General features: G+C 41.9%; 1 protein-coding gene across 1 annotated transcript in view; it reads left to right on the forward strand.

Moving 5' to 3' along the window:
* cfap299 (cilia and flagella associated protein 299) overlaps positions 1–26,689 on the forward strand; it is a 54,406-nt gene that overhangs the window by 20,687 nt on the left and 7,030 nt on the right. The window contains exon 4 of the mRNA XM_027028634.2: positions 24,399–24,541. Within this exon, the coding sequence (XP_026884435.1) occupies positions 24,399–24,541 (143 nt within the window). The remainder of the gene's footprint in view (positions 1–24,398; positions 24,542–26,689) is intronic.

Raw genomic sequence — 26,689 nt, forward strand, 5'->3', positions numbered from 1 at the left:
AAAGATTAGTTGTTTTAGTTGATTGATTTGTTTTTTACACCTAATTCTCTGCAAAATGTTTAAACAAGTCTTTTTTTTTTTCTGAAATCCTGAATTAACTGAATATTACAGGGTTACAATGCAATACGATTTCCTTTACAAAGCGGGTGGTTGTCTTTGGTTCGTTGATCCAATACGATCTGTATCGATAAGCCTGGTTTGTGTATAGATAATAAGGTGGGCAGTCATGCAGTCCAAAGATCACATTTAGCATAGAAATGGAGGAGAAATTCCCAGACGTATAACGTTACAGTTGGTGTGTGTGAGTCGGTCAGTCGACTCTTTGTCCTTGTCATGGCCAGTAAAATAACAATAGCATGTTGGTTTCAAAGCACTTGACCAAAGGTGAAAGCACCTTCGAAAAGAGTCATGGAGAGATATCATGTGACCTCGCCTTGAAAGCCATACAAAGATTTTCAAAAGACTTGGAAGCAGAGGGTGGAGGGGGGGTAAGGTATATGGCCCCCCAGTTTAGCTTCATTCATAAAGTGGACAAAGGCATCTTTTTGCATGTTAAGTGGGCATTTTGCAGTGGGGGGAAGGGGGGGGGTGCTCATATAGAACGCTGTCCATGTCTTGATTTTGATTTTGCAGTTAAAAGTATCTGAGATGATCACTGATTGATGCATCTTAACACTCATAATTTCAAATGGTGGGCTATGTCAAGCCTGTCTCTTTTGTAAGACAAATTAATTAAAACATTGAGGATTGAATAATTAGACCAAAGCTTCCTGGATGCGTGTTCAGCGTGGTGCCTCCTGAAAACACCATGCATTTTCAAATCATCTCCTACATTTTGTGCTCAGATGCCTCAGAGAAGCAACTGAAAGTAACTTCATAACCATCACTTTACGGCGACACAGTTGATGTGCCATCCAAAGGACAGTGATGGAATGGAGATCCGGTTTCCCCATTTTCTCTGCAAATATATTTAGATGATTGGCCCCAGTTTGAAGAAGCAGCTAATGAAAACCTTCATAGCTGAAAGTGGAGTGGAAACAAACCCGGCCACGGCGGCGCACTCCACGAGTGTGCGAGTGGGCACGACGCTCCCACATCCACCCCCACCTGCTGCAGCCACCAACACTGAATGCCTGGAAGTTACCGCACTTAATGGTTTCCTCTGCTCCACCCCTATAATGAACCGCTGCGAGGGTTTTCCGAACAATCATCTCAACTACGTGCTGGACAGTTTTCAGAAGAGATGAAAAGGGATACACTTAATCTGATCTCTAAGGGCCCTGGGTTTGGTGTTTTCACTCGATGCATTCTCTGAATAGATGAGCTGAGGGGTTTGTGGTCGCAGGCTGACAGCAGCACAGTGTCTCTCATCTGGATTTGCTCACTGTAAGATATGGCTTCCTAATAAGCTCTGCTTTGTATCCGAACCCAAAAAAAAAAACCCAAAACAAAAATCCTTCTGGGAATTTGTGCATTTTACAGTAACAGGGTTGGTGTGTTATAATTTTCAGTGACACTCCCTTCTCGAATGCTTGTAGTATATTCGAGGACAGAGTGGTGATTTGTCAGACTGTTTCAGTGTCGTGATACAAATGATGGCAGATTCTGTCATTTTAATCATAACTCAAGATACAGTCTCAAGCAGGCAAATCTTCTGACCTAGTTCATAAGTTTAGGCCTTTTATCTTCAGCTTCTAATTGTTAAATATGATTTTTGTTCATTCCTTAGGCTCACCACAAAGTCACAAAAAAGGTTCTATGAAACAAAAGAATCATCAGTTGTCAATGGTTTTCGAGGTCTGCTATGGTGTCCGGAGCCTTCTCCCTTACGCGCTACCTCAGTGGAGACCCCGCGACCATGCGGCTGAAACAGACCCAAGCAACAGCCGCCACTGCTGAGCCCTGTGCCCGCCAACACCGTGCCGGACACGCGGCCCTCCTGTCGGCCCTACCCGTGTGTTTTTCCGCTGCGTTTCTTTTATCATCTCTCAGCCATTAGCTTTTCCCTGTGCACCTGTTTTTATCAGCCCCAGCCATGGAATTCTGTCTCGCCCACTCTCCGAGACCGTGACATTATTCCTGCTACTCCCATCCGCAGCCATCATTCTTCTGGCTGACACGTGACGTGTTCACTGACGTGAACAGAGCGTTTAACCTCTGCACACTGAAGGGTTCCTGGCTCTTCTTCCCGAGGAATGTACACCTGCTCTGCTGCGGCCTACGACACAAATCTGACGTGTTCGTTTCGAATGCTATCATTGCCGTGCAGTCTTGTTAAGAATATTTCACCTGAATATAGCAGACTCGTGGACCAACTTAACCAGAGAGCGAAAAAAAAAGACAAAGGCTCGCCTGTTGTGATTAATTATCTCATTGGGCATTGAGCAAGGGTTCACGCATTCCCTCACGAGTGATATCACGTCAGAGCGGCCACGGAGTTATGGCCGGGGCTCTTGCGCGAACCTCTGCTGCTGGTCAAGGCTGACCATCCAACTGGGCTTCGAAGTGCACAGAGCACATTCTTTGGAAACCTCTTTGTTTTATCACCGCACAGTGGCCCGCTTAGATGTGTATTATTCCACCTGAGTAAATACCGTACAGCATTTCTCCCACATAAGTCCTCACATGTCTCCAACAAGACGGCTTCTCTCACTTTTTCTCACTTTTTTCTCTCTCCCTCTAGCTCTCATTCCTTCTGCATTTGATCAAATAACGAAATCTCCGAACTCTGTCATCTTAGAAGAGCTCAAAGAATCTGAAAATGCTTTTCTGTTTTGCCTGAAGAAATATTATGAACTATGTGAGGACATTTACTGGTGAATTATTGACATAGTTCTGTGTTTTGGCCAGTGTATTTACTTCATTTTCTAACTCGTAGTTTCTAAGGACTTGACACGCCAAATTCCTTAGATAGTTTCATCTCATTGTAATGTATAATAACAGGTGCACAGACGGTCTGCCAGCTTTAAGTACGGTGCTTATGCTGGAAAGTCAAAGACTATTAAATTCATCCATTTAATTTGACACTTTATATTACGTTTTGAAAACACAATGTTAGCCCATTATCGTTCTGCCTCACTTTCAGAGGAAAGTTAATAACAGCAGGTTATTTTATTGCCTTCTTAAACATATCGTATTGTGTATATTTAGTTAATGGCATGTAATCCTCTTTGACACCAATAAACTAAGCCTGTTAAGGATGGATCACAAAAGAGTTTAAGAATTTGATGAGCAATGATATATTGCATTTAGAATGTAATATAGAGTACTTCTGTACTGCCCAGCCCTAACCCTAAACCAATCCCTAACCATACCTGTTATTATATTTATCATTTTATGGTCTTATTTTTGAAGTATGTCCCTGCATTAGACTGAAAATTTATTATAAGCTTTCTATTGTCTGGAATTCATAGGCTTGACCTGTTCAGAAAAGCAGCACTAGATATCTGACTAAAAAATGGTCAACTCCTTCTGGTATGTCTGACATATTTCATTCCTCTTCCTGCACATGCTCTTAAGAGTGAAAATGTCATCACTCTTCTATTGAATTTCACTTATCAGTTTCCTGCTCCCAGCCACCATCTGGCCATGCTGATATCGCTGTGTGCTTCCTCCTGGTTCAGCTTCACCCCCTGGCACGCCGAATCTGGCTTATTTAGTGACATCTTCTCCAGTCAGAGGAGGGCCCACTATCTAACACCTTCGTGCTGACAGCAACAGAAAAATAAACACTTTTCAGTAGCAGGAGCGAAGCGACCGACCACAGCCAAAGTCCCTGTGCTCCTCATATTCAACGAACGGCTTTGGCTAAAATGAAAACAAAGTTTTGCTCAGTACTGGTTCTGATATACTGAGAATCGAGCAGGGGGACAGCATGGCTCACCAGAAGTGCACTTTACCAGCGCTGCTAGTTTTATCGCATTCGACGTAACACTGAGCAGGAACGGGTTTTGATACCACACGACCACACTCTCGCCTACTGGGAAAAAATAAAACATTGGAAGAAACGGACCGTCCAGAATGATGCTTTGGGTCATCGTGGCGCATCGCAGCCTCGTCCAGGAAAGCCCTGTGAAAACACGACGTCCTTGGCCCTGCGGCACGCCGGCATCACCGCTTCTGGGTCTCATCGGCAGCCCCGAGGGGAGCTCCTCGCCGGAGGAGCAGGCCAACCCAAACAGTGTCGTGTTTGAACACCTATTTCCACTGGGAAGGAGAGTGAGGGGGAAAAAAGAACTTCAATGCTTTAATCAGAATCTCACAAACAGGCAGGCCTTTGATATTGTCCCACGGTGTTCATTTATCTTACTTCTCTGAAGGGTGTGCTGGCTTATGTCACTCGCTTTGATCCTTTTTGGAGCACCATGTCGAACATATCTACTTTCTGGCGCTCTACTGATAATGGCTCAGTGTTGCAAAATCGGCTGAAGAAATCTGAAAGCCTGACACATCGCGCTGTCGACGTAGGCAAAGGCCGTCTCCCTGCTTTTGTACAGCTATAGAGCGCTGTTTGTTTTCCAAACTTGCAGCTGCTTCAACCTCCCCGGCTTGTAGGGCTGGGATACTGTATATTATGGTCCTGGGAGTTGGTGGCCCACCGGTATTTTCCTTGGACGAGTCACCTGGTGATGAGGCCAATAACAGCCACAGGTCTCTTGGCAGGTGTCACAGACGAGGGTTCTTAGAAGAACAGAGTCACGGTGCTTCGATCCACAGAAGAGGAGGGAGACTCCCACTCCAATCATGAGGCGCCGCTCCAGACGTGCTTACTTTGACTTCGGGTTATGATGTTTAAGCAACGTTTTAGCATGAGCCTGTGATGCCGCGGAGTCACAGCACCTGGTCCAACAAAGCGGCGGCCCTCCTCAACCTGACGCTAGAAGTAATTAGTCACGCCAGGACCTGTGAAGCTAAGGCTTTGACACGTGTAATTGTGTCACGTGTAATTTGACACGAGCCTTTAACCCAAAGACAAGTGGCTGAATATCCTGGGCATCACAAACAGCCATGCTTTGTGCTTCACTTTAGATATAGGCATCATCCTAAATGAAACCAGTGTCCAACTCTAAGAGTTTAGTTCAATTATAAACACCTGTTTTTTATGAGGACACCTCCTGATGTTCCAAGGTATGGTGAAGACGGAGAGTACTGCTAGCCCAATAGCGCTTTGTTGGTCAGGACTAGAATTAGTGGCAGTTTCCTGTTTAGCACGTGATTTGCACCAGGCACCTTGCAGTGTTTACTCTGAGGCAGCCCACGGTCTTTGAAAGGTAAGATTCAACAAGTGGCATGCTTTCTCTCCGGTGACACCTTCAGCTGCCGCTGGCCAGCCTTGGCGATCAAAAAACTGACGCTTAAAAAAAACAAGCCGGCAAAGGGAAATTTATGAATAGCTTTCCAATTACAGGCAGGCTGACAAACGTCTGGTTAGTGTCATAGCGTGGCGGTCATTACAGTCTTTCAGTCCCTAATGGCTGCAGGTGGGACATGTTAGGCAGTGAACTCACTAGCACTTATCCGTTATCACTGCACATCACCAAGGTCGCTTCAGCAACTCTTATCAACAGTGGCTAAACCTTGTTATCACTGCACAATAGCGAGGTCCCTTCAACAACTCTTTTAAGTCTGTTAATTTATTTATATGTACCATGAACTGAGTTTTGTTTTTTTTTTGCCCTGGTTTTGTCACAAATGAAAAAGTCCCATCTTACTAGAGGACAGGATATGCATTGTATGTGTGTGCATACATTTCTGCATAAATGTGTGTAAACTCTATCCAATATTTTTACATGAAATTACTTTTGACATCACTGTGACCCAGTGTGTTTTACCGCAGAATGTGCAGCATGCATTCTTGCTTGTTGTTCACCCTATTTTAGTGAACAGTTAAGCTGAAATTATAAATGCATTGCTGCTTGGTTTTCAAGCCACTTTTTTGTTTCCTTGTTTAGTACCAAATTTTCTCTTTTGAGAGAAGCTGAAGGAATAAAAAGGAGAACATTCCAGGTGAGTAACTGCAGTGTACTCTAGTAAGAGATGTAGAGATTATTGAAAATTCTAGTAGTTTCCAGAGAAACATAACATTTCAAGCAGAGGTCCTTCATCAACAAAGAATTAGTAGTAGGATGGAGATATATATATATATATATATATATATATATATATATATATATATATATATATATATATATATATATATATATATATATATATATATATATATATATCTTATGCTATCTTATTCCATGCTATCTTATTCCAATTTGGTGATATATATATATCACCAAATTGGAATAAGATAGCATGAATTAAGCTGTAGGAATACTACAGGAACTATACACTTCACTTCTAGACAAGTTCTGCTAGGGAACTGTTTACACCACCAGTCAACAGGAAGTGGTACTGCTCGAAGAGGGCTTAAACAGGAGCCCAATTTATACTCAAGGACTTTCCTTAAAATAGCCTGTTATTAGGGAATATTTGTACAGTCATGTCCAAAGTATTCTGTAAGGGATATGTGAATAGTGTGAACTTACCAATTTGGAATGTATTTATTTCGAGTTCATGGTGTCTTTTAACACTATACCGTTTACTCAAGGGCCCAAAATTGGCCCTTTTTTTTTTCACTTGACATAAGGCTCAAATAAGAAGCGGCCCTTCTAGGTCAGTTGTTCCACCCAGCCCATTCCACCCCCACCCCCCCAATTTCTGACCACACTCGACTTCTTTTTGCATATCAGTGTCTTTGAATTCCTCCACTTGCGTAAGCATGACCACAGAGCTGCCACAAAAACACACATCCAGGCATGCTGAGCTATCACTTTTCCAAAATGTCACACTGCAGCTCACTTCAGCCTTTCCGACACAAGCCGACTCATTTTTCCCCCTGGCAGTGTTGACAGAATGAAAGGCGCGTTCCCAACCCAGCTCCTGACAAGCCAAGCGGCAGCTTTGCGGCCCGGCTGGAGTCTTCTCGTGACTTTCGCAATGAAACAGACGCAGCGCGCATATCCAGCACATCCCGCTTCCATTCCAGCCCTGTTAGGTGGGCAGCAGGGGTGGGACTCTGGCTGAAAGTTGCCAGGTTACGCCCAGTTTCCCCGTTAAATATCGCACTCATAACACTGTAATTATACGCTCGTTATATAATTGCATCATTGCATTTTACTTGTCATGCTCACTGAAATATTGATTGTTGTCATAATTGTTTGTTTTATGTTTAAAAGTGATTTTCTTTTTGTGGGTTTGGTCATATTGAATGAAGTAATGTTTTCAGTCTTAAATACAGGGCAAACCTGTCATCCTACTTAAGCCTATCGTACTCTTCAAAAGGCTAATCATATCCTTGTTTCCTTGCTGGGTTTATTTTTGTACTTTCAACCTTTAATTACCAAACTAAGAATCAATCTTTAACAGGTCTCTCATTTGTAAAATTGTTTTTGACCACTGAAATTATTAACTGAGTTTAGCCTCCAATAAAATCTTGGAATTTGCAAAAAACACATTTGTAAGTCCTTACAAATAAGGGAATAAAGTGCATGGTAATATCAGATTGTTTAACCCCTGTCTCTTCAGTTTAAATTAGACATCCCCCCCTGATGATTCTAGTTTGGTGGTACTGATCAGAATTATATCTTAAAAAACATTGATCTTGGCTGTCTAAAGTAATTTTTTTGGAACTTAGTCAAAGTAAGGGGAAAGAAAAATGACATGGAAACAATATGAGAGAGAGAGAGAGAGAAAGAGAGAGAGAGAGAGAGAGAGAGAGAGAGAGAGAGAGAGAGAGAGAGAGAGAGAGAGAGAGAACTTTAGTGTTTGTTACACATAGGAAATAGTTTTCCTTTTTCATTCTGCACCTGCATCTTTTTGTGCCTGCAGGTTACTCTTGATGAATTATGCTATACCAACTGATCTAAACATTAATTACAAAACATTTATTCTGTGATTGATTTGGAGCTGTTAGTTCTTAAATACATTTCGGCTTGATCCATAAAACTTTGTTAGTACTAATGCATGCACAAAAGTGTTCAATCTGAGGTTTTTTTTCAAGTATATTCCACTTTCTTACTGCACAATAAGAAAGGAAACAGTTCCTACATAAGCACTACCCTTTGCAGTTCGTAACTTTTGCGAGTTATCTTTTGTAAGCAGTGTTGTTCACAGCTGAAGCAGGGTGTATCAGGGATGGCGTAGCAGGAAAAAGGTTTGCGCATTGTGCCACACAAGTAGATATTGGATTAGTCACTAGCTTCCACTGCTCTGCCGCTTGTCATAAATAGCACTGACTGCCGACCACAGAAAATGTGGTGACCAAAAAAAAAAACCCCAACAACTCTGGGTTTTACAGCATGTGCTTGAGTTTATCCATATAGACCAGTAAACACTATATCAGCCTTTCTTGGAAACATGACATTAAATAGCTTGATGTAATTATATTTCTAAGCATCTTTTGAAGCACACTGCTTGAAGTACCCTGCGGGATGCTCATCTTTTCCTGTTTGCCTGCATTTTCTGCACAATGCTGTCTTCAGGTCTTCAGGTGAAAATGCGAAAATCCACTGCACTTCAGAGCTGGAGAAAGCAGGAAGCTGTTTGGAAGTTGTAAGGGGATGCTGTCTTGCATCCCCCCCATGATATAATATGCGCATGAGCAGTAGTCACCAGACTAAATTTTATGTACACGAAGATGCTAATGGTTGTTACATTTTTTTCCCAAGATCTTAACACCGGTAGTTTGAGATTACACTACTTCTAAATTTCAGCCTTAATTTTCTTGGATCATCATCAGTTCTTCCTGGCCTGTTAGAATGTCTGCACACAATTGGTAATGATCCTTGACATGAGAGCATTTGACGAATACATGTTCTCTTTTGGCCCCGTAGCAATTTCTTCGTCAACTTGTTATGATATAAACATCCAAGGGTGGAAATGAATCTCCACCCAGTGCTTTGAAGACATGTACCCCCCCCATTTTTCCTGCTCTTTTCCCATTAATGATTAGGCCTAAAGCAAGTTCTCGGCATACTGTGAACTACAAGATGCTTCTTAGGTATTCTGACTAATGCCCTTGGGTTACTGGCCATTACTTGTGCAGTCGAGTAATTGAATAGTAATGCCCCTCTCAAGAGTTAAGCCAGCTAGAAGCTTTATGCACCATTTTCGCACCATTAAGTTTAGAAGAGCTGTGCGTTGTGCTCTAAATAAAATGTGTTTGCATTTAAAATATGCCCATACCTTAGTCTGCTATTACTGTAATTATACATTGACATAGTTTGTAATACTCATGGCTTGCTTCCAACTGTACCTGACTACTGAGGGTCTGCAATCCCAGCATTCCCAGAACAAATCCCCGAGTGGGCAGATGAAAAGCATTCCTTGACTTCCAAGAGTACAGTAAACATCACAAGTCTCAGTTCTGTTTCATCACCATTGTGTAATCTATGGCTGGAAACATGAAACATGGGCTTGTGTTGCATGAAATGGCATGGGGCTTACACACTTATATCATGAGTGAGGTCGTGGTGTCATATTTTTGGTCATGAATTAAGGTTGAGCAATTTTTATTTTCTAAAACTGTTGAAATGATGAAAAGAAATGTTGGCCATGTTCCACTTAAGACAAGCTGCACTTGGGTTTGTTTGTTTGTTTTGGATAAATCTTTTAACACAAGATTAGAAATCTACTGTGGCGGTTTTGAAGCAACCCTGTGGTCCGATAAGATCTGGGAATTAGAGAAATAATCTGTATGGGAAGTAGGAGAAAAAGAGGGAGAGAAAAGAATTGCTTCTCAAGGGGTTTTGGAGTGGTGTTCTCATAGAGGTACAGCAGACCACACCTTACAACGCCCCCCACCCCCCACCCGTTCACATCCCCCCTCCGCCCCCACCCGTGAATGCACCTGTGCGGGCTACTTTTGACACATCCCATGGCATTCTGAAATCACACCCTTCCCAATCAAAGTATCCGGGAACCATCTCTAGCGGCGATATTAGATCTGGCCGTGACAGCCTTTGATGGGGCTTTTCTCCAGTGTGCTGCCAGTGTCTCTAAGAACAACGAGTCAGTCACTTGTTACGCGAGACAGGGGAATCCGTGCCGCGCAGACGCAAACACAACAGGAAGGTTGCATTTCAAGTCTCCCCCCTCTCTCTCTCTCTCTCTCTCTCTCTCTCTTTCTCTCTCTCTCTTTCTCTCTCGCTCTCTCTCTCTTTCTCTCCCTCTCTCTCTCTCTCTTTCTCTCTCTCTCTTTCTCTCTCATTCTCCCTCTCTCTCTCTCTTTCTCTCTCTCTCTCTTTCTCTCTCTTTCTCTCTCTCTCGCTCTCTCTCTCTCTCCCTCTCTCTCTCTCTCTCTTTCTCTCTCATTCTCCCTCTCTCTCTCTCCCTCTCTCTCTCTCTCTCTTTCTCTCTCATTCTCCCTCGCTCTTTCTCTTTCATTCTCTCTCTCTCGCTCTCTCTCTCCCCCTCTCCCTGTCATTTTCTCCCTCTGCCTAGCCTCTGCCGCGCCAGACCACCTGGCAGTGCTGGCACTAGACCTGAACGAGTAAGCCAATGAGTGGAAAAGCGTGTTCAAACTCGGCTCGGCGCAGAGAAAGACCAGTGCCGCTCAACCTGCCAGGCAGCAGCCAGAGGAGTCCTGGCTAATGCCACGAGCTCCTGAGCTAAAGCTTGTAGCATCATTCCACATGAGTGGCCAAACAGCAGAACGGGAGGCCTACGCCCTCGTTGCAGAGGAGAAGACTGTCCCTTCGCATAGACAGGAGAATTCCAGTTCACGGGGCAGGAATGTTATCACAACACATTTGGGACTGTCCCTCCTAATTACAGGAGGCCTGGTCAGGCCAGAGGCACTGTGTAATTATCATGATTGCAATGCATTAGGCTATATTGGAGTACAAATGTTTTTTCCAGGTTTTGTTTTGTTTTAAGAAAGCAAAGACCTAGGTAGTCTTCTTCATGCTCACTCTATATAAAGAATTTATCATATATAATAAAGAGTCACGGAACACTCCCCCCGCCCCCGCCCCCCCCCCCGCCCCCCGAGTCACATGGTATGGCCATGGGGGTTTCACCATTGTTTGTAGCCACACCCTCCGTGATGGCACACACCAGTGCAGGGGTTGATATAAAATGTTTGTCTGTCTATTTAAAACCCCACCTGTGTGTGCCTTTTCGTTGGTCATTGTTACTTTTTCTGTTTCTGTTATTGTTAATGTTATTGTATTTGTGTTGCCATTGTTAGTGTTAGATGTCGTTGTTCCTGTCAACACTGTTTGTCGTTATGTGTGAGTGCCACAAGTGTCATCAATGTTTTGTCTCATTCAATTTCTTACAAAATTAAGGGAGGCTGTGTGTCCTGTTCCGCGCCCTGTGGCATTGGGCAGACGTTATAGAGGGTAACGTTTTTATAGAAGAAAAAACAGGTTGGCTTTATCCCACAACTTTTACATATACAGTACTGTGCAAAAGTTTTAGGCAGATGTGAAAAAATGCTGTAAACTAAGAATCCTTTCAAACATACAAATAATAATTTTTTTTTATTAGTTTACAAAATGCAAAGTAAGCGAACAAAAGAAAAATCAAATCAAATCAGTATTTGGTGTTACTACCCTTTGCCTTCAAACCATCTTCAATTCTTATAGGTACACTTGCACAAAGTCAGGGATTTTGTAGGATTATAGGTGTATGATCAACCAAACAGGTGCTAATGATCATCAATTTCACATGTAGGTTGAAACACAGTGATTAACTGAAACATAAGCAGCTGTGTAGGAGGCTTAAAACTGGGTGAGGAACAGCCAAACTCTGCTACCAAGGTGAGGTTGTGGAAGACAGTTTTATGTCACAGGGCATACACCATGTCAAGACTGAGCACAGCAACAAGACACAAGGTAGTTATACTGCATCGGCAAGGGCTCTCCCAGACAAAGATTTCAAAGCAGACTGGGGTTTCAAGATGTGCTGTTCAAACTCTTTTGAATAAGCACAAAGAAATGGGCAATGTTGAGGATGGTAGATGCAGCGGTCAGCCAAGGAAACTTAATGCAGCTGATGAAAAACACATCAAGCTTATTTCCCTTTGAAATCAGATGTCCAGCAGTACCATCAGCTCAGAACTGGTAGAAACCAGTGGGACCCCCATCTACTGTCTGGAGAAGACTGGCCAGAAGTGGTCTTCATGGAAGAGTTGCAGCCAAAAAGCCGTACCGCTGACATGGAAACAAGGTGAAGCGAGTCAACTATGCACGAAAACATAGGATCTGGGGTGCAGAAAAATGGCAGCAGGTGCTCTGGACTGATGAGGCAAAATTTGAAATATTTGGCTGTAGCAGAAGGCAGTTTGTTCGCCAAAGAGCTGGAGAACGGTACAATAATGAGTGTCTGAAGGCAACAGTGAAGCATGGAGGTTCTTTGCAAGTTTGGGGCTGCATTTCTGCAAATGGAGTTGGAGATTTGGTCAGGATTAATGGTGTCCTCAATGCTGAGAAATACAGGCAGATACTTATCCATCATGCAATTCCATCAGGGAGGCGCATCGTTGGCCCAAATTTATTCTGCAGCAGGACAATGACCCCAAACATACAGCCAATGTCAATAAGAACTATCTTCAGCAAAAAGAAGAACAAGAAGTCTTTGAAATGATGGTATGGCCCCCACAGAGCCCTGATATCAACACCATCCAGTCTGTCTGGGATTACACGAAGAGACAGAAGGATTTGAGGAAACCTAGATCCGCAGAAGATCTGTGGTTAGTTCTCCTGTTCTCCTGTTCGGAACAACCTACCAGCCGAGTTCCTGCAAAAACTGTGTGCAAGTGCACCTAGAAGAATTGATGTTGTTTTGAAGGCAAAGGGTGGTCACACCAAATATTGATTTGATCTAGATTTCTCTTCTTTTTGTTCACTGCATTTTGTTAACTGATGAAAATGAACTATTAACACTTCCATTTTTGAAAGGATTCTTTGTTTACAGCATTTTTTTCATACCTGCCAAAACCTTTGCACAGTACTGTGTGTATAGTTTATTTATATATATATATATATATATATATATATATATATATATATATAGTGTGTGTGTGTGTGTGTGTGTGTGTACATCTCTTATGGCCTGGCTGATATAAATTATAAATCTCTGCTTATTGTCACTGGTTAGAGAGCTGCTTTTGGTTGCACCTCCTCTTTTCTCTTTCTCTCTTTATCTGCCTCTCTCTCTTCTTTCTCACTCTCTGGTTGAGAATAATGAAAGGAATGTCAAAGGGAGTCTCCCTCTGCGCAGTCCAGCTGCAGAAAAACCCAAGCTGCACTTCTTTAGATAGAGGCGCACTGTTCTGTAGCCTTTTTTTTAAAAATGATTATTCCCGATGAATAACTGTGTACCACATTTGTTTGCCCCACACTCAATTTAAAACATGCCATTAAAAACAGGAAGGGAGTGCACTCCATAATAAAGTTGCATGTAGCCACCTTTTATGTCCAACCAAGGAATTTGAGAAGCTTGATTTTCACATAAACGTTCCTCATCCATTCAGGATGGATGTTGCGGCTAGTTGTGACCATAGGATGTTGTGTGTTCATAGCAAGTGACTCACTTGTCTCTGCACAGCATTCACAGATGCCTAGGGATGGCTTGCATTGGATTTTCCTACCAACACTGATTTAACTGCCATGGGAGCTAAAATCAGTAAGAATGTCCAAGATTAAAAGATCAGCTTCTTTTTTTTTTCCGCCCAAGCATCGGTCACAACTTCCTCAATGCTGCAATCTTGTCTTACCAAAATGCATGTGTTTCAGCATGCTTAGACCCCGACCACTGCGAGCACTCAATCCCATGGGCCCGTGCCATCCCACGCAAGGTCGTGGCGAGCAGCACCAAATAAAGCTGCGTTAGTTGTGTGAAGCACACAGTGGCCCATGCAAGCCTGCCGGTCTCGATGAAGGGCTGGCCTGGCAAACCCCGGTGCTGCCGTCAGTCCACCACACCTGCACAGGCGAGGATATGCTTTGTGTAGGCTTGCAGTGCACGACTAATCTCCCAGACGAGAGAAGAAGACTGCACTCATCTCTGATCTATCTGCTCTAAAAAGAAACAATTTCTTAAGTGAGCAACTGCAAGAACAAAGAAAGCGTTCTTTACGGTTGAACTCCCAGCTCGGTTCAGTCAGAGGAGGATACAGCGCACTAACGTTTCTGTGTCAAGTCCACATCGGTGATTCCCTCCTGAGTTTGTTTGTTTTTTTTAAAGGATGTTTTGAGTCCATATACACTTGGTGTATACGTGGTTTAAATTATTCATACTGATTCCTCCTATCCTTCAGCTTCTCACACCAAGGTGTATGAATTATAACTCACAAGCTGTCGTGATCTTTTTTTTTTTTCTGTTTTAATACCACTGTATTTTTTTTTCTCAGAGTTTGGCATGGAGCAGTTTTGCATGTTTTTTGTCAGCCCTGGTTAACCTCAACTTTGTTTGCTTTACACACTTGTGCAGGTGGTGAGCTTTTCTAATAAAGACAGGGTTTGCTAACAATGCCATTTTGCTTCTCTAGCCAAAGAGAATTCTTCATTAGCTTGCAAAAAGAAACCAGGTTCTCACTGGAAAGCCTGCTTGATTCCGGAAAAGTTGCAATGCCCCGTTATAATAGGATGTGTAACGTTAAACATTGTGGTCTGTGGAGCTTTCACAAACTTTTGACCCTTTGTGAACTGAAATGTAAAGCACAGAGGAAGAACAAGACACGTACATATATGGTAGTGAACCTACAGACATGAATACGCATCTTATGACTGTTGTATTTTAGGTATATATGTCTGGCAATCTCCTGTTTCCTCCAAACAGCACTTGATATGACTTCCCAGGCTTGTGCAGGAGTGCACAATGAGTAAAGAACATAAAATGCTATGACATGGGGGAAAACAAGGTGTCTGGCAAAATGGATGAGCCTATAATCCATGTGTATCATTTTTTGGAAAGGTCTCTAGCAGATTCGCAAATATGGATGTCCATTTGTCTCCCAAAGGCTGTGCTACTCTGCACATGCTCAAGATAATCTTCCATTTTCTCTCCCATAGGTGATTTGGAAGCCAGAAGTATGTGGGAAATGGTTGTGGTAGCAGTGTTGGAGGGAGAAGCCATGCCTTGATTGGGTCACGTTGGTGGAGTAAATTTCAAACAGAACTTTTGCTCGACTGATTTCCGTTTTTGCCACCGGTGCCAAACTCCACTACTTAATTTTCTGAAACTGCAATTCTTGATATAATTGAACAATTAGTGTATTCCAAAACATTCCTTTTTCTTTCTCCCAGCTGAAATCACCCTGATGTCTTGCAGCTTTGCAGATTTCATAGCTTAGCATTAAAATTGGTCTCACCCACTGTAAAATTCAACACTGGCCTTCACATCATACTGACTTTTTTGGACAAGTGCCTCAAAAAAAAAAACCCCAAAAAAAAACCCATGAGGGTTTGCATGTTTTCAGTTGACATTTTGGGTTAGATTCAAAAGAGTCCACATGTAGGATGTAAAATGTCAGCTGTATTGTGTTTTTCTCCTCTTTCCTCAGGCTTTTCAACATAAATTAGTTAAAGGTGTAGAGTTTATATTTAAAAATCTTGAGGTGTAAATAGCACGATTATGCATTGGAGGTTCCTACTCAGACATATTTAGAACATTTAATAGGATGAGACAAGGTTGTCCGTTATCTTCAAGCCATCTACAGGTGGCACAATTGTTCTTAGAATCAATTAGCCATTTCATTTTAGTGTGTTCTGATGTCACTTTGGCGTTCCTGTTGGGCATGCAAAAATCTTTTCCTGCTAAGACTGAAATTGTAAATAATTTTAGTTCTGTTTCCGGGTTTAAAATTAATTTGCTCTAAAGTTCTCTAAAGTTGATCAGCTCAAAAAAAGATGAGGTAGGACAGAACATTAATAGGTGGATAATACTTCCTGCCTCAGTTCCATCTCATGTGTCAGTAGGTGAGTAGTGGGCAGTGGTAGCTCAGTGGTTAAGGTACTTGACTAGTAATCAAAAGGTTGCTAGCTCAAGACCTGCCACTCTTGGTCCCCTGAGCAAGGCCCTTAATGTTCAAGTTGTACTTGGTCATAATTGTAAGTTGCTTTGGATAAAAGCATCAGCTAAATGAGTATGTTGCCATGTATAATTTCATTAGTTGAATTCCCTATAGTCTGATTTTAGTGTAAGGTAGACCTTACCAAATACTTACCAACAATTTTGGAATGGAAAATCTCTATGTATGAAATGGCACACATTGCATCAAGACAAATCCGAGGCAGCTGGACCTGCCCAAATAATAACATTCATTATTGGTCCTTCAATCTGTGTAGACACTGGTTAGATTAAAATTTTAATCTACCATGACAGAAGATAGAACAGGAGAGAGAAACACTAATTAGATTAGACAACATATTTTCAGGTATTTCTGCTAAAAATGTTTAATAAAGTTCATGCTATAAACCTTTAAAGCAGCAAAAAAAAGTTTTGGAGGGATAAAAATTAAATGGCATAAGACCTTACCTATATGGCTTGATATAAATTTGCTAACAGGCAATAAACCCTTTCTCCAAAAATTCATGGTCAGAAAAAGGCCCATTAGTTTATCAATTGCAATAATTCTTTGTGTTCTTTTGAAGACCTAGTCTCACTCTATCTGAACATATCTGAACACTCTTTTTTTTATCTTAGGCTACGATGTGCACTGAAATCATAAACCACTCCATGGGGGCCAGAGCTGCAACATTTCCATATAATTAGCTGTACCACAGTGGCTCCGAAAAGAGTAGTGACCTACCTATATAGTAAATTTATGTGAGATTTACCTATAGCTATAACTGCCCAAAATGAATGGGATAGACTTATGGCACAGAGAGGGCAAATGGTAGACCACACACTGACATGGAATAATGTGTTTATAGCCTAATCATCAATTCATTCACACAACAATCTACCACAGAGCATACCTGACACCCACAGTGAAACATCTAATAGGATTAATCTCTTATCTTAACTGTCCTGTCTGTCAGTCTAGGACACTAGAGACCTTTACACACACTGTGTGAGACTGCCCTGAAGTATAGACCTTTTGGAAGAGCTGGTCCAGTCTATTTCTTCTATAACAGACACACTTCCCCATGGACCTGCCCTACATCTGCTTAATGATAATTCAATATTTCCCATCATATAATGGACTCAGAAAATCTGGCTCGCTGCAATAACACCTTGATAATCTGTCTAGATATTCATTGGCTGCACATAGACATCCTGTATCTTGACCTACCTTCTACAAGAATCAACAGTGCTGCTCCTAGAACTTGACATACATGGAATGATGGAATAAAAAAAAATGTAATTTCAATGGAGCGACGTTATTGCCAACCGCACTGAAAACACGCTCTGAAGGAGTGCTCGCAGAGCATGATATTATATTAGATATATTTAGATTAGACAGGTGGATACTTTTTTTTTACAAATGTTTTTTATATCTGTGAGTCGTGTAATGTTTTACATTTTTACAGCATTTAGCTGATGCTTTTATTTAAAGAAACTTACAATTATGACTGAACACAACTTGAGCAATTGAGGGTTAAGGTTCTTGCTCAGGGGACCAACAGTGGCAACTTGGCAGTGGTACCACTGAACTATCACTGTCCCAGTTGAACATTATCTGTAGATATCCCAAGTACTCAAGCCTAGAAACAATTAATAATAGACAAACAACAGAATCCCCCATAAGTTTAATGAAGTGTCCCTTCCTCTCACGCAAGAAGCTTAATGACCAGCAACTGACAAGTTTTTTATCTCCAGAAGTCCTAGAATAGAGGATTGAAGAAAGTCAATGATGATAACTAAATGATGTTTATTGTATTTATATTTAATATCACACACCATTTGCACTCCCTGAAGTTTCATCAGCGCGGGCCTGCAGTAGTAGTAGCCCATCACATGACCACGGTAATGCCATTATCCCCTGTGAGTCATTTAACTCCGTTCTCCTCTTATTTATTTAGTTTTATTTCAATCCATGTTATGGGTGTCATGTGATGGGATTGAAGTCACTGCTGGAGTTTCTGATTTGTCATCTAAATTTGAAATTAAAAGAATGAAAAATGGAAAAATTGTTGGGCTAATATAAATTATTTATCTATCTGTAAGTTTAGGAAATCAATATACATTGGGCCAAACGTTCAGGTTTGTTCCTGAGTTAATGCTGGCAAACCACATGGCCGTAGAAAGATTTTAGTATGTAACTGACACATCTTTAAAATCTTTAAACACTTATTGTTCCAGTACCTGCTTTTTTTTGGCAATGTCTCGCCCAGCAACTCCTCAGAATCCAGGTACTATTAGTTGTTTCCTGTGACTGTGAGGAACGTTGGCACAGGAGCAGTACATGCATTTCAATAACAAGAGCATTTCTGCTTGTCATGCCCCAGTGACTAACTCAAGACCAAATGAGCGAAATCATTCCCTATAACAGAAGTAGGGCACTATATAAGTTGTCAGCCATTTTGTAGTGATGTTCTAAATCTCAGCGGTAAATTTGACTATCTATATATAGTATCTAATACACATTGCAAATTGTAGTGTATGGACGGTATGCACTTCATTTTCTAGGGAATTAGTGCAATGCAAAGGTGTCTTATCCAAGAGGAATTGTAACGATATCTGTCAGAGATCTACAAATACTGCAATATGGTAATTATATTTACAAATGCAAATAGAAAATTGCTAGTCAATGTAAACCGACATAAGGTGACATAAGGCATTTTGACATTTTTGTCCATTTATATGATATATTTCTAGCTGTCTAACTAATGTGTTTTACTCACTAATCCTTAAGTTGTCCTATATTGTAAGTTATTAGTTCACAAAAACCTTCTCTTTGTCAAAAGCTTAGCTGTGTCCATAAATCATCGACTGTTGTTAGGCTGCTGACATGTCATGCAATGCAGTGTCCAAAACTACAGCAGTTAATTCCCTATACAGTGAACTAAATCGTTTTTTATATAGGGAATAATGAGGGAATGACCGAACCATTCCCAACGTGACTCAAGAGGCCCCCCCAACACCCCCTCCACCGTCTTCTCCCCCTCCTCTGCTCCCCTTCTCCACAGGCTGAAAAAACAGCAGATGGCCTAGTGGTGTGTACATCCCACAGGACACCCACCACATGGGTCCCCACAACACCCTCCACTTATTGCTCAGGGACAGTGGCCAGAAGGATGAGTATCTATCGTTGTTTGTAGTCACCGAGCAGCAGCGCACCAATTAAACAGGCCATGTCGTTTCCTCCTCATGCTTTTTGTTGTTGTTTTGGTGTTGTTTTTGGGGAGATCCAGGCACTGGGTACAACTTACATGTAATAACACGTTGAGATGGCCTTTTTATAGCACAGCAGATCTCCAGTGACTTTGTTTCTTTACGTTATTTGCACATGGCAGACTGTAGCGCTACTCCATTTATCCCAGCGTACTGTGGTTTTAAGATCTGTAAGCCATGTACAGGTTTTTTATGGGACTGTCTTTGTGTTTTCCTGATTGTGTTGTAAGGCAGAGACATTACCCAGAACTGTTGCAGAAGCAGTCTAAGGAAAATGAAGGTATGGGGATCTTTTTAAACATTCGGGATCAAAAAAAGAGAGAAAGAAAATAGCGTATCATTTCGGATTCTGGGTGCCTTTTAATTTGATGTACGTGGGCTTTCAAAACCACTTATTTTGTGGTTTGGGCTCTGCTGGCGACTTCTGTACAAAACAGAAACGGACGCAATCTTGGTCCTGAGCTGAAGGCCAGACTGATCAACCAGCTCCTGCCGGCTGGGGTACGGCCTCAGCTGCTCAGTCCCATCTCAGACCTCACTGCTGGACATTTGGTCAGTGGATCAGGGGACACCTGCCCTTTGCCCTTTGTTTGTTCTCCTGCTCAAACAGCCAGGCTCCGAATAGAACTATTTCCGACGAACCACACTTTTGCCACCTGCGTCGAATTCGGAGTCTAGCGATTACAGGTCATTCCTTTTACCCTCAGTGTCTTTTAGCAAATGTGTTTTCAGGCTATTTGCTCACACAATGTTAAGATGCACTCAATGTATACAGATTTAAACAGCTAACCACCCAGCCTAGCAAGCACTCTATGGGTATGTCCGAGTTGTACTCTTTCCAATGTTTTCCCCTCATGCCAAGTCATCTGCCTTGAGACACACCCTGTGATTATAAGTGAAAGGAAGCAGCATCTTTTGATTATTTTCATCCACACTGCACACATGCAGTCTGTCAAAGCTATTAAAATAAGATGTAAAACACTTAGCTGACAGATTCGATTCGTCTGCCATAGTGGCCCTGGAAGATTCATTGTATTCAGTGCAGATTCCGATAATGGCCGTAAAATACGAGAGGATACTGGCAACGATCTACCGACCAATTAAAGAGCTAAAATCACAGCGCAAGTGAAGAAACTCTGCACCTGTAAATCTAATAAAAGCTACAGTGATTCACAATGGCTCTCTGTTAACCACATTTATCTGATGCAGATTCTGCAGTGTTAAAACACATACAGATTCAGAGTATTAAAAGGAGCAACTCAGACGTACTACCTCATGCTGAAGCAAGTCTCTCATAAGATGTAAAGATCTTAAAGGGAAAGTACAGTAAAAGGAATGAAAAGTCCTCTTCTTCACTAAAATGAATCACATTTATTTAATCAGGAGTCCTCAGAATTAAGCTGTGTAGCTATTGCATAAAACGATTAACATATTTCCTTACTGCAATTTTTAATTTTTAATTTTTGCATAACACAGGCAGTCTGTGTACCAGAGTACTATAGAGGCCCAGTTTGGAAATTGTACATGGGTGGGTGTGTTCTGCTTTACGATGGCAGGGACGAGTGTGCATCTCAAGCTATCCAGGAGAATTTCTGACAAATTGACCTTGTTTTTTTTTTTTGTTCTTTTCATTTTTTTTCAATACCATGCATGATAAAAATGAAGGCACCAATATTGATTTGGCAGTTCATTTTTGGAGTCTGTAAGAATTGTGTTTTCCTCGACAGTGGTGAGGAAAAATTCCCTTGGTAGGTTTAAGGAAGAAACCTTGGGAGGACCAAGACTCAAGAAGGAACCCATCCTCCATTGGGCTGCCCAGCTAGTAACCAATCTTTGCTTTAATATGTTGTTTTTAATCCAAGTCGCAATCCAATCCATGTAATCCAAATTCCGCCATTGTGCTGCATGCACACAGTTGTAGACAGGGCTCTATCCTAGCCATCCCAAGCCATTGTAATTTTGGTAGATCCCTTTCCTGACAGAAGCAGCACACCTCTGCACATCTGGCTTTCACCACTGCATCTCTTATACAAGGCCCACTGTGCGAAGTCACTTCCAAGTCAAATAAGCAACCCCCCAAACCACCACCACCAATACGGAACTCCTATAGAGCGACAGGAGCAAGCCGGCCAAAAACAGGACCAGGAGCTCAAACGCTCCTGTCACCCAGGCCATGTTTTCATTACCCCAACAAATTTACACAGTTGTTAGTGATGGCCCAGGATTCCTCCTGAAGCACAACCCACCAATAATAAGCAGAGGCCATCTGACACCCTCAGACACCTGCGCAAGCCTCCCTGACAGTGGTGGATTGTTTCCAGGGTGAGGTGGTGTTTGGTGGTGGTGGAGATGTTGGAGGTGGGGCGGGGGTGTGTGGCAGCTACCAGAAAGCCTGAATGTTCTTGTGAAAGAGGCCACTGCCCATCCTGAACCTCGCCTCGGAGATAAAAATGCGTCAATGGAAAAATCCCATCAGACAAACGCCCCTGATAAAAGCTGTTTGGAAGTCTTCCTTTGCTTGGCTTTTAGCTTCTGAGGGGTGGATGTTTGAGAGTGTTTATTTGGTTTCACGTGAGATTAGACAGAACAGATAAAGTTTTATTCAGACGATCAGTTAGATCCAAGTTGTTTCCCATACTCCTGTTTCATGAGTCTTAAATCACAAATTGAGTCACAAGTTGGATTAACAAAAGTCCAGTACAATTTGCGAGCCGATTAAGCAAAAGTCAAATCAAGTCGTGAGTTTGAGTCACTGACTCGAGTCACCATCTCTACTTTGAGCTTTCTAAGAGCAAATCTGCAAATAACTCAGACAGCTCCATTGGGCCCTCTTTTCCCACTGTGAGTTAATGCTGCAGGTGTTATAAAAAAAAAAAACTGACAACACCTTTAAAAGTTAGCAGTGCAATAACTTTAAATGGTAACAATGATCAGCACGCTTCTGTGCTTTTTTAGGGGGATTGACTCCCTTCCTGGATTCATGTTGCAACATGCTTTGATTTAGCAAACGTGCTTACACCAAGACAGACCAGGACGCATAGCAGTCAGCTCTAACCTTGTGTTGACGTATTTCGCATCGGTGTCCTGTTAAACATTACAGTTCATGTATAAAATATACGCCTACAGTGTGCTCTCCTCAGTAACACCTGTCTATTGGGAGATCTACCTAAAAAAAAGAGAGAACAAAACAAGAGCTTCTCTCGCACCCAGCACCATTTTTCTTAGTTTGTACAGAAAACACCTATGAGATCATATGACTGACCTCAGAATACACATGCCAATGGCATTTGCACTGAAAAAACAAATGTTACACTGGCCACATCTGTAGATACAGAAATCATGACTTGATTTGTAGACCTTGTTTATGCTTTTACCTTCCCCGTATTACACAATTTGTTTTTATTTCAGCATGCTCATCACGATCACTTAAATAAGAGGTGCAGGAATCCTTGAAGTAATTTACACCTGAAAAATAGTCCTGCTCTTAGCTTTACAGTACCTAAGAGAAAGACACTGTCAAAGCCTTCTGCTGGGAAAACACCTGCTCTCCAAAATGCCTTGATGGAGCCAGGCGGTCCCACTGAGCCGCGCTTTTTTACTGCTTTGACTCATGAGTTACGAGGGCGAAGGTAAGCTTTCCACCATGGCGTGGCTGTGGGCTGAAGCGCTTTTGATTCCCTCCCTGCAATCGAAAGACGATCTGTGCGCCTTTGCTCTTCCCACTGTATTTCTTAGCCCCTGCGTGATGATTGCTTTTCAATCCTGACGGCAGCGGGGTGGGGGTGGGGACTCGGGGAGGGGAGCACAGAGCACAGAGGCCGCAGATAAGGTGGACAGCTCGGCCACTGGCCAGCTGCGAACCTGATAGCGTCTGTTTAAAGTGTATAAAGAGGAACACCCTTCCTTTTTAAGTCTGCAGCGCTAGTTATCTTCACTTTTATCCCGCACATGTAAGGGAACCCACATACGGCCAGGGTTCTGACAGAAATACAAATGAGATATCGGTGAATGTAGTGGGGGGGGGGGGGGATGAAATGAAGCACTGGGTTTCGTAGTAGATGTGTGACTCTCTTACTCTGAAGTAAACAGACAAGCCAAAACAAAGCTCCTCTTCACAGCAGATGTTGTCATAAGCTATTCTTTCATCATTGTCATCCAGACAAAATAACCACTGGATGTTCTCTAAACAACTGAATGTGTATTCTACCTTGAATAGCCCTCTGTTGTAATGGTGTTATCTTTGGGATCAGATTGTCTCAAAATGGCTATTTCATGCATTGCTGTCATTTGATCAGTGATTTCTTTTCTCCCTTTAAATTTAAATCTCCCAAGCCAAAGCCTGTTTTTATACTCTTTACCTATTTTCTGTCTTAAATAACATTTGAAAGTAAGTTAGTGGCCATTTGTACTGATTCTGTTCTGACATTTGGTTAATTTCTTTCAAGCAGTACCTTGTAGGCCTGCATATTATGGACAATATTACTATACTGTGACTATATTACTACATATGGTAGTTACAGTGTGCCTTGCAATATAACGTATCGGAGGCCTCTTGCTATAAGGTTGTTCTTCATTCATTTTACTAAAGTTATTTACATAGATGCATGCGAATGCGTGATTCACCAAAGCACCCACAGAGGTGAACATGATGAACATCTATGATTGATCAAAATGCTCACAGCACATAACAGAACAAAAATGGGATTTGATGGGCTGATTTGCATAACGCATGTATGATAGCTGCGTCTAGATGTCATTAAACCACTTATGCACTTACAATGACTACAACACTACATTACTGATGTATATCTAGCAAGTTCCTCCCGGAGCTTTCCATAATTCCGATGTCGCTCTCAGTTCAAACCCTTACATATGGACAGTCATTCTTTCAACCTTCTTCCCCAGTCTGATTAACTGAATGCCTTGTGTCATACAGTTTCACTGTGGGTGTATTTGTACATCTCTGAAAGCCTAATGCTTTATATCTCTTCTTTGTCATTTCTCAAGATAGCATATTCTGCTCCAGATTATTTATACAGCATGCTCTCCTGTTTTTCTTGCAGTCCATCATTTTCATAAGGGACCAAAATTCTCTTGGACAGGAAATATCTGGGTATATAGACTACTCCCACAGACTCAGATCCGAAGACTTCGAACCGTATTTCAGCGGAAAGAAAAGGTTTTTACCAAAACCCACTGACTTAAGGTAAGCCCTTAATATTGTTACATGCCCAAGAAGTTGGCCAGTAGCTACTGTAAGCCATAGCTTGAGGTTAAGGCTAAGCTGTTTCATTTCTATATTCACATTTGAGAATACTTACAGTATAACTACTCCAGTTTGTGGAAGCACACAACAATGGCCCAGATACAGTAACAGGAATAAAGGATTGGAATTTTAAACTAAATCTACTAATACTTTTTCATATTTTAAACTAAATCTCTTAATACTATATCTGCTAATCCAGTGCAAAGGTTCTGTGAGAAAGCAAATGTTTTTATATCCTGGCAAGGATTCATTTGAACCTTCACACATTCCATATGTACCCAGTGGCAAAACTGATACATTTCAAACATGTGTTTGAAATCCCATGAAAATTGGTGCTCTTGGAAAGAAATGTATATTGTGTGTGTCTGTGTGTGTGTGAGAGAGAGAGAGAGAGAGAGAGAGAGAGAGAGAGAGAGAGAGAGAGAGAGAGAGAGAGAGAGAGAGAGAGAGAGAGAGAGAGAGAGAAAGAGAGAGAGAGCAAATGAGTGAGTAAGGGACAGAGAGCAAATTGGATGCAAGTGCCTGCTTTTTACCAATTTAAATGATTTATTTATTAAAATGATTTTAATTTACCTCAATAATTTACCTTAGGAAATATTACATGTATTATATTAATGTATCTATTGTTACAGGCGATGCAAAATGAAGAGGAAATCTGAGCTTTGTTAGGATTTCTCTTATGTAAGCTGGTGTTCTGGCATTAGGTGGTCTCAAGCCTTATGAACATACTGGACGATATCTACACCTGAGCTACTTTAGAATGCACACATGCTCTAAACAGCGCATCTTAGCATAAGCATGAGAACCTCCATGCCCTCTCTCTGTCTCTCTCCCTCTTCTCTCTCCCCCCATCCTCCTCTCTGCCTCTCTCCTTTTCCAACTTCTCCTCCTCTCTCTCGCTCTCTCTTTCACTCTCTTTCTCTCTCTCTTCCTCTCCCGGGAAAAATAACAGGTCGTGCTTGCGGTTGCCCCTAACACAGAGCAGATGAGTTCTTCCCATGCAGATGCACAACTCCACACCACAGTTGGACTCTGTTCCCCTTGCCATAAGGGGGGGGCATGACCACCATCTGAGGACGTTTTCAGTCCATTACCAGTGCAGGCAAGCATATGTTGTTGAAGGCACAGAAGAAGATAGCAGATAGCACTTAAGAGCATACCAGTGCGTCCTCTTTCTCTTTCTCTCTCTTTTTGATCAATTAATATGAAAACTGGAAATGGGACCTTCTGTGTGGGGCTCATCATGACGGGTTCAGCTATGTGACAGCCTTTTTTTTTAATTGAATGCAACCCTTGCATGTTGTAGAACCATCTAAAAAGTAAATCCATTTTATAAAACTCTATAGTGTAATATATACAGTTCGTGGTTCATTTCCTACCGCCATCTCCTATGTTTATCCCCAAAATGATTATCCAGACAGATGTTTAAATGCATGGCCTCTTTTAGTATATCCAATTTTACCACACTCATTGACATGCACAAATACTGCTGAGTGTGTTTGTCTATTTTTTTGTGTGTGTGTGTGTGTGTGTGTGTGTGTGTGTGTGTGTGTGTGTGTGTGTGTGTGTGTGTGTGTGTGTGTGTGTGTGTGTGTGTGTGTGGCCATGTTTGTCTGTCATGGGTGTACAGCCATGCACGTGCAGACAAAAACTGGATGTCCTGAACAGAACCATGCCACGAACCCCTGCAGTGCAATAGTTGCATTAATGTATTATTACATTTCTTATTTCTTATTAAATTTATTATTACATTTGAGGAGAACTGATTTCAGGTTTAAAGATAAAGGATAAAGGTCCAGGTTACAAGGCCGCATCCTTCACAGTCTGTGACATCTTGGAATTGTATGACAATTTCCTGGTAGAGTTGTGGAGGGGTGGAGGAAAAAAGGCATCATTGTGTTCCGTGTGGGCCAAGAGCCACACATGGAGAACACATTTATCAGAAACCTCTACTGATTAACTGCCTAATGAGAGAACAAACAAAGCTGGCAGAGTCTGGGTTTAATCTGGGTTAATCCTGTCATAGACTTAGTGTCTCACCAAGTGAATCTGTACAGCAGAAAAAGCAACCACCTCCACCTGAGTGTT

Source organism: Electrophorus electricus, chromosome 9, assembly GCF_013358815.1.
Source record: "Electrophorus electricus isolate fEleEle1 chromosome 9, fEleEle1.pri, whole genome shotgun sequence".
NCBI classification, from domain to species: domain Eukaryota; kingdom Metazoa; phylum Chordata; class Actinopteri; order Gymnotiformes; family Gymnotidae; genus Electrophorus; species Electrophorus electricus.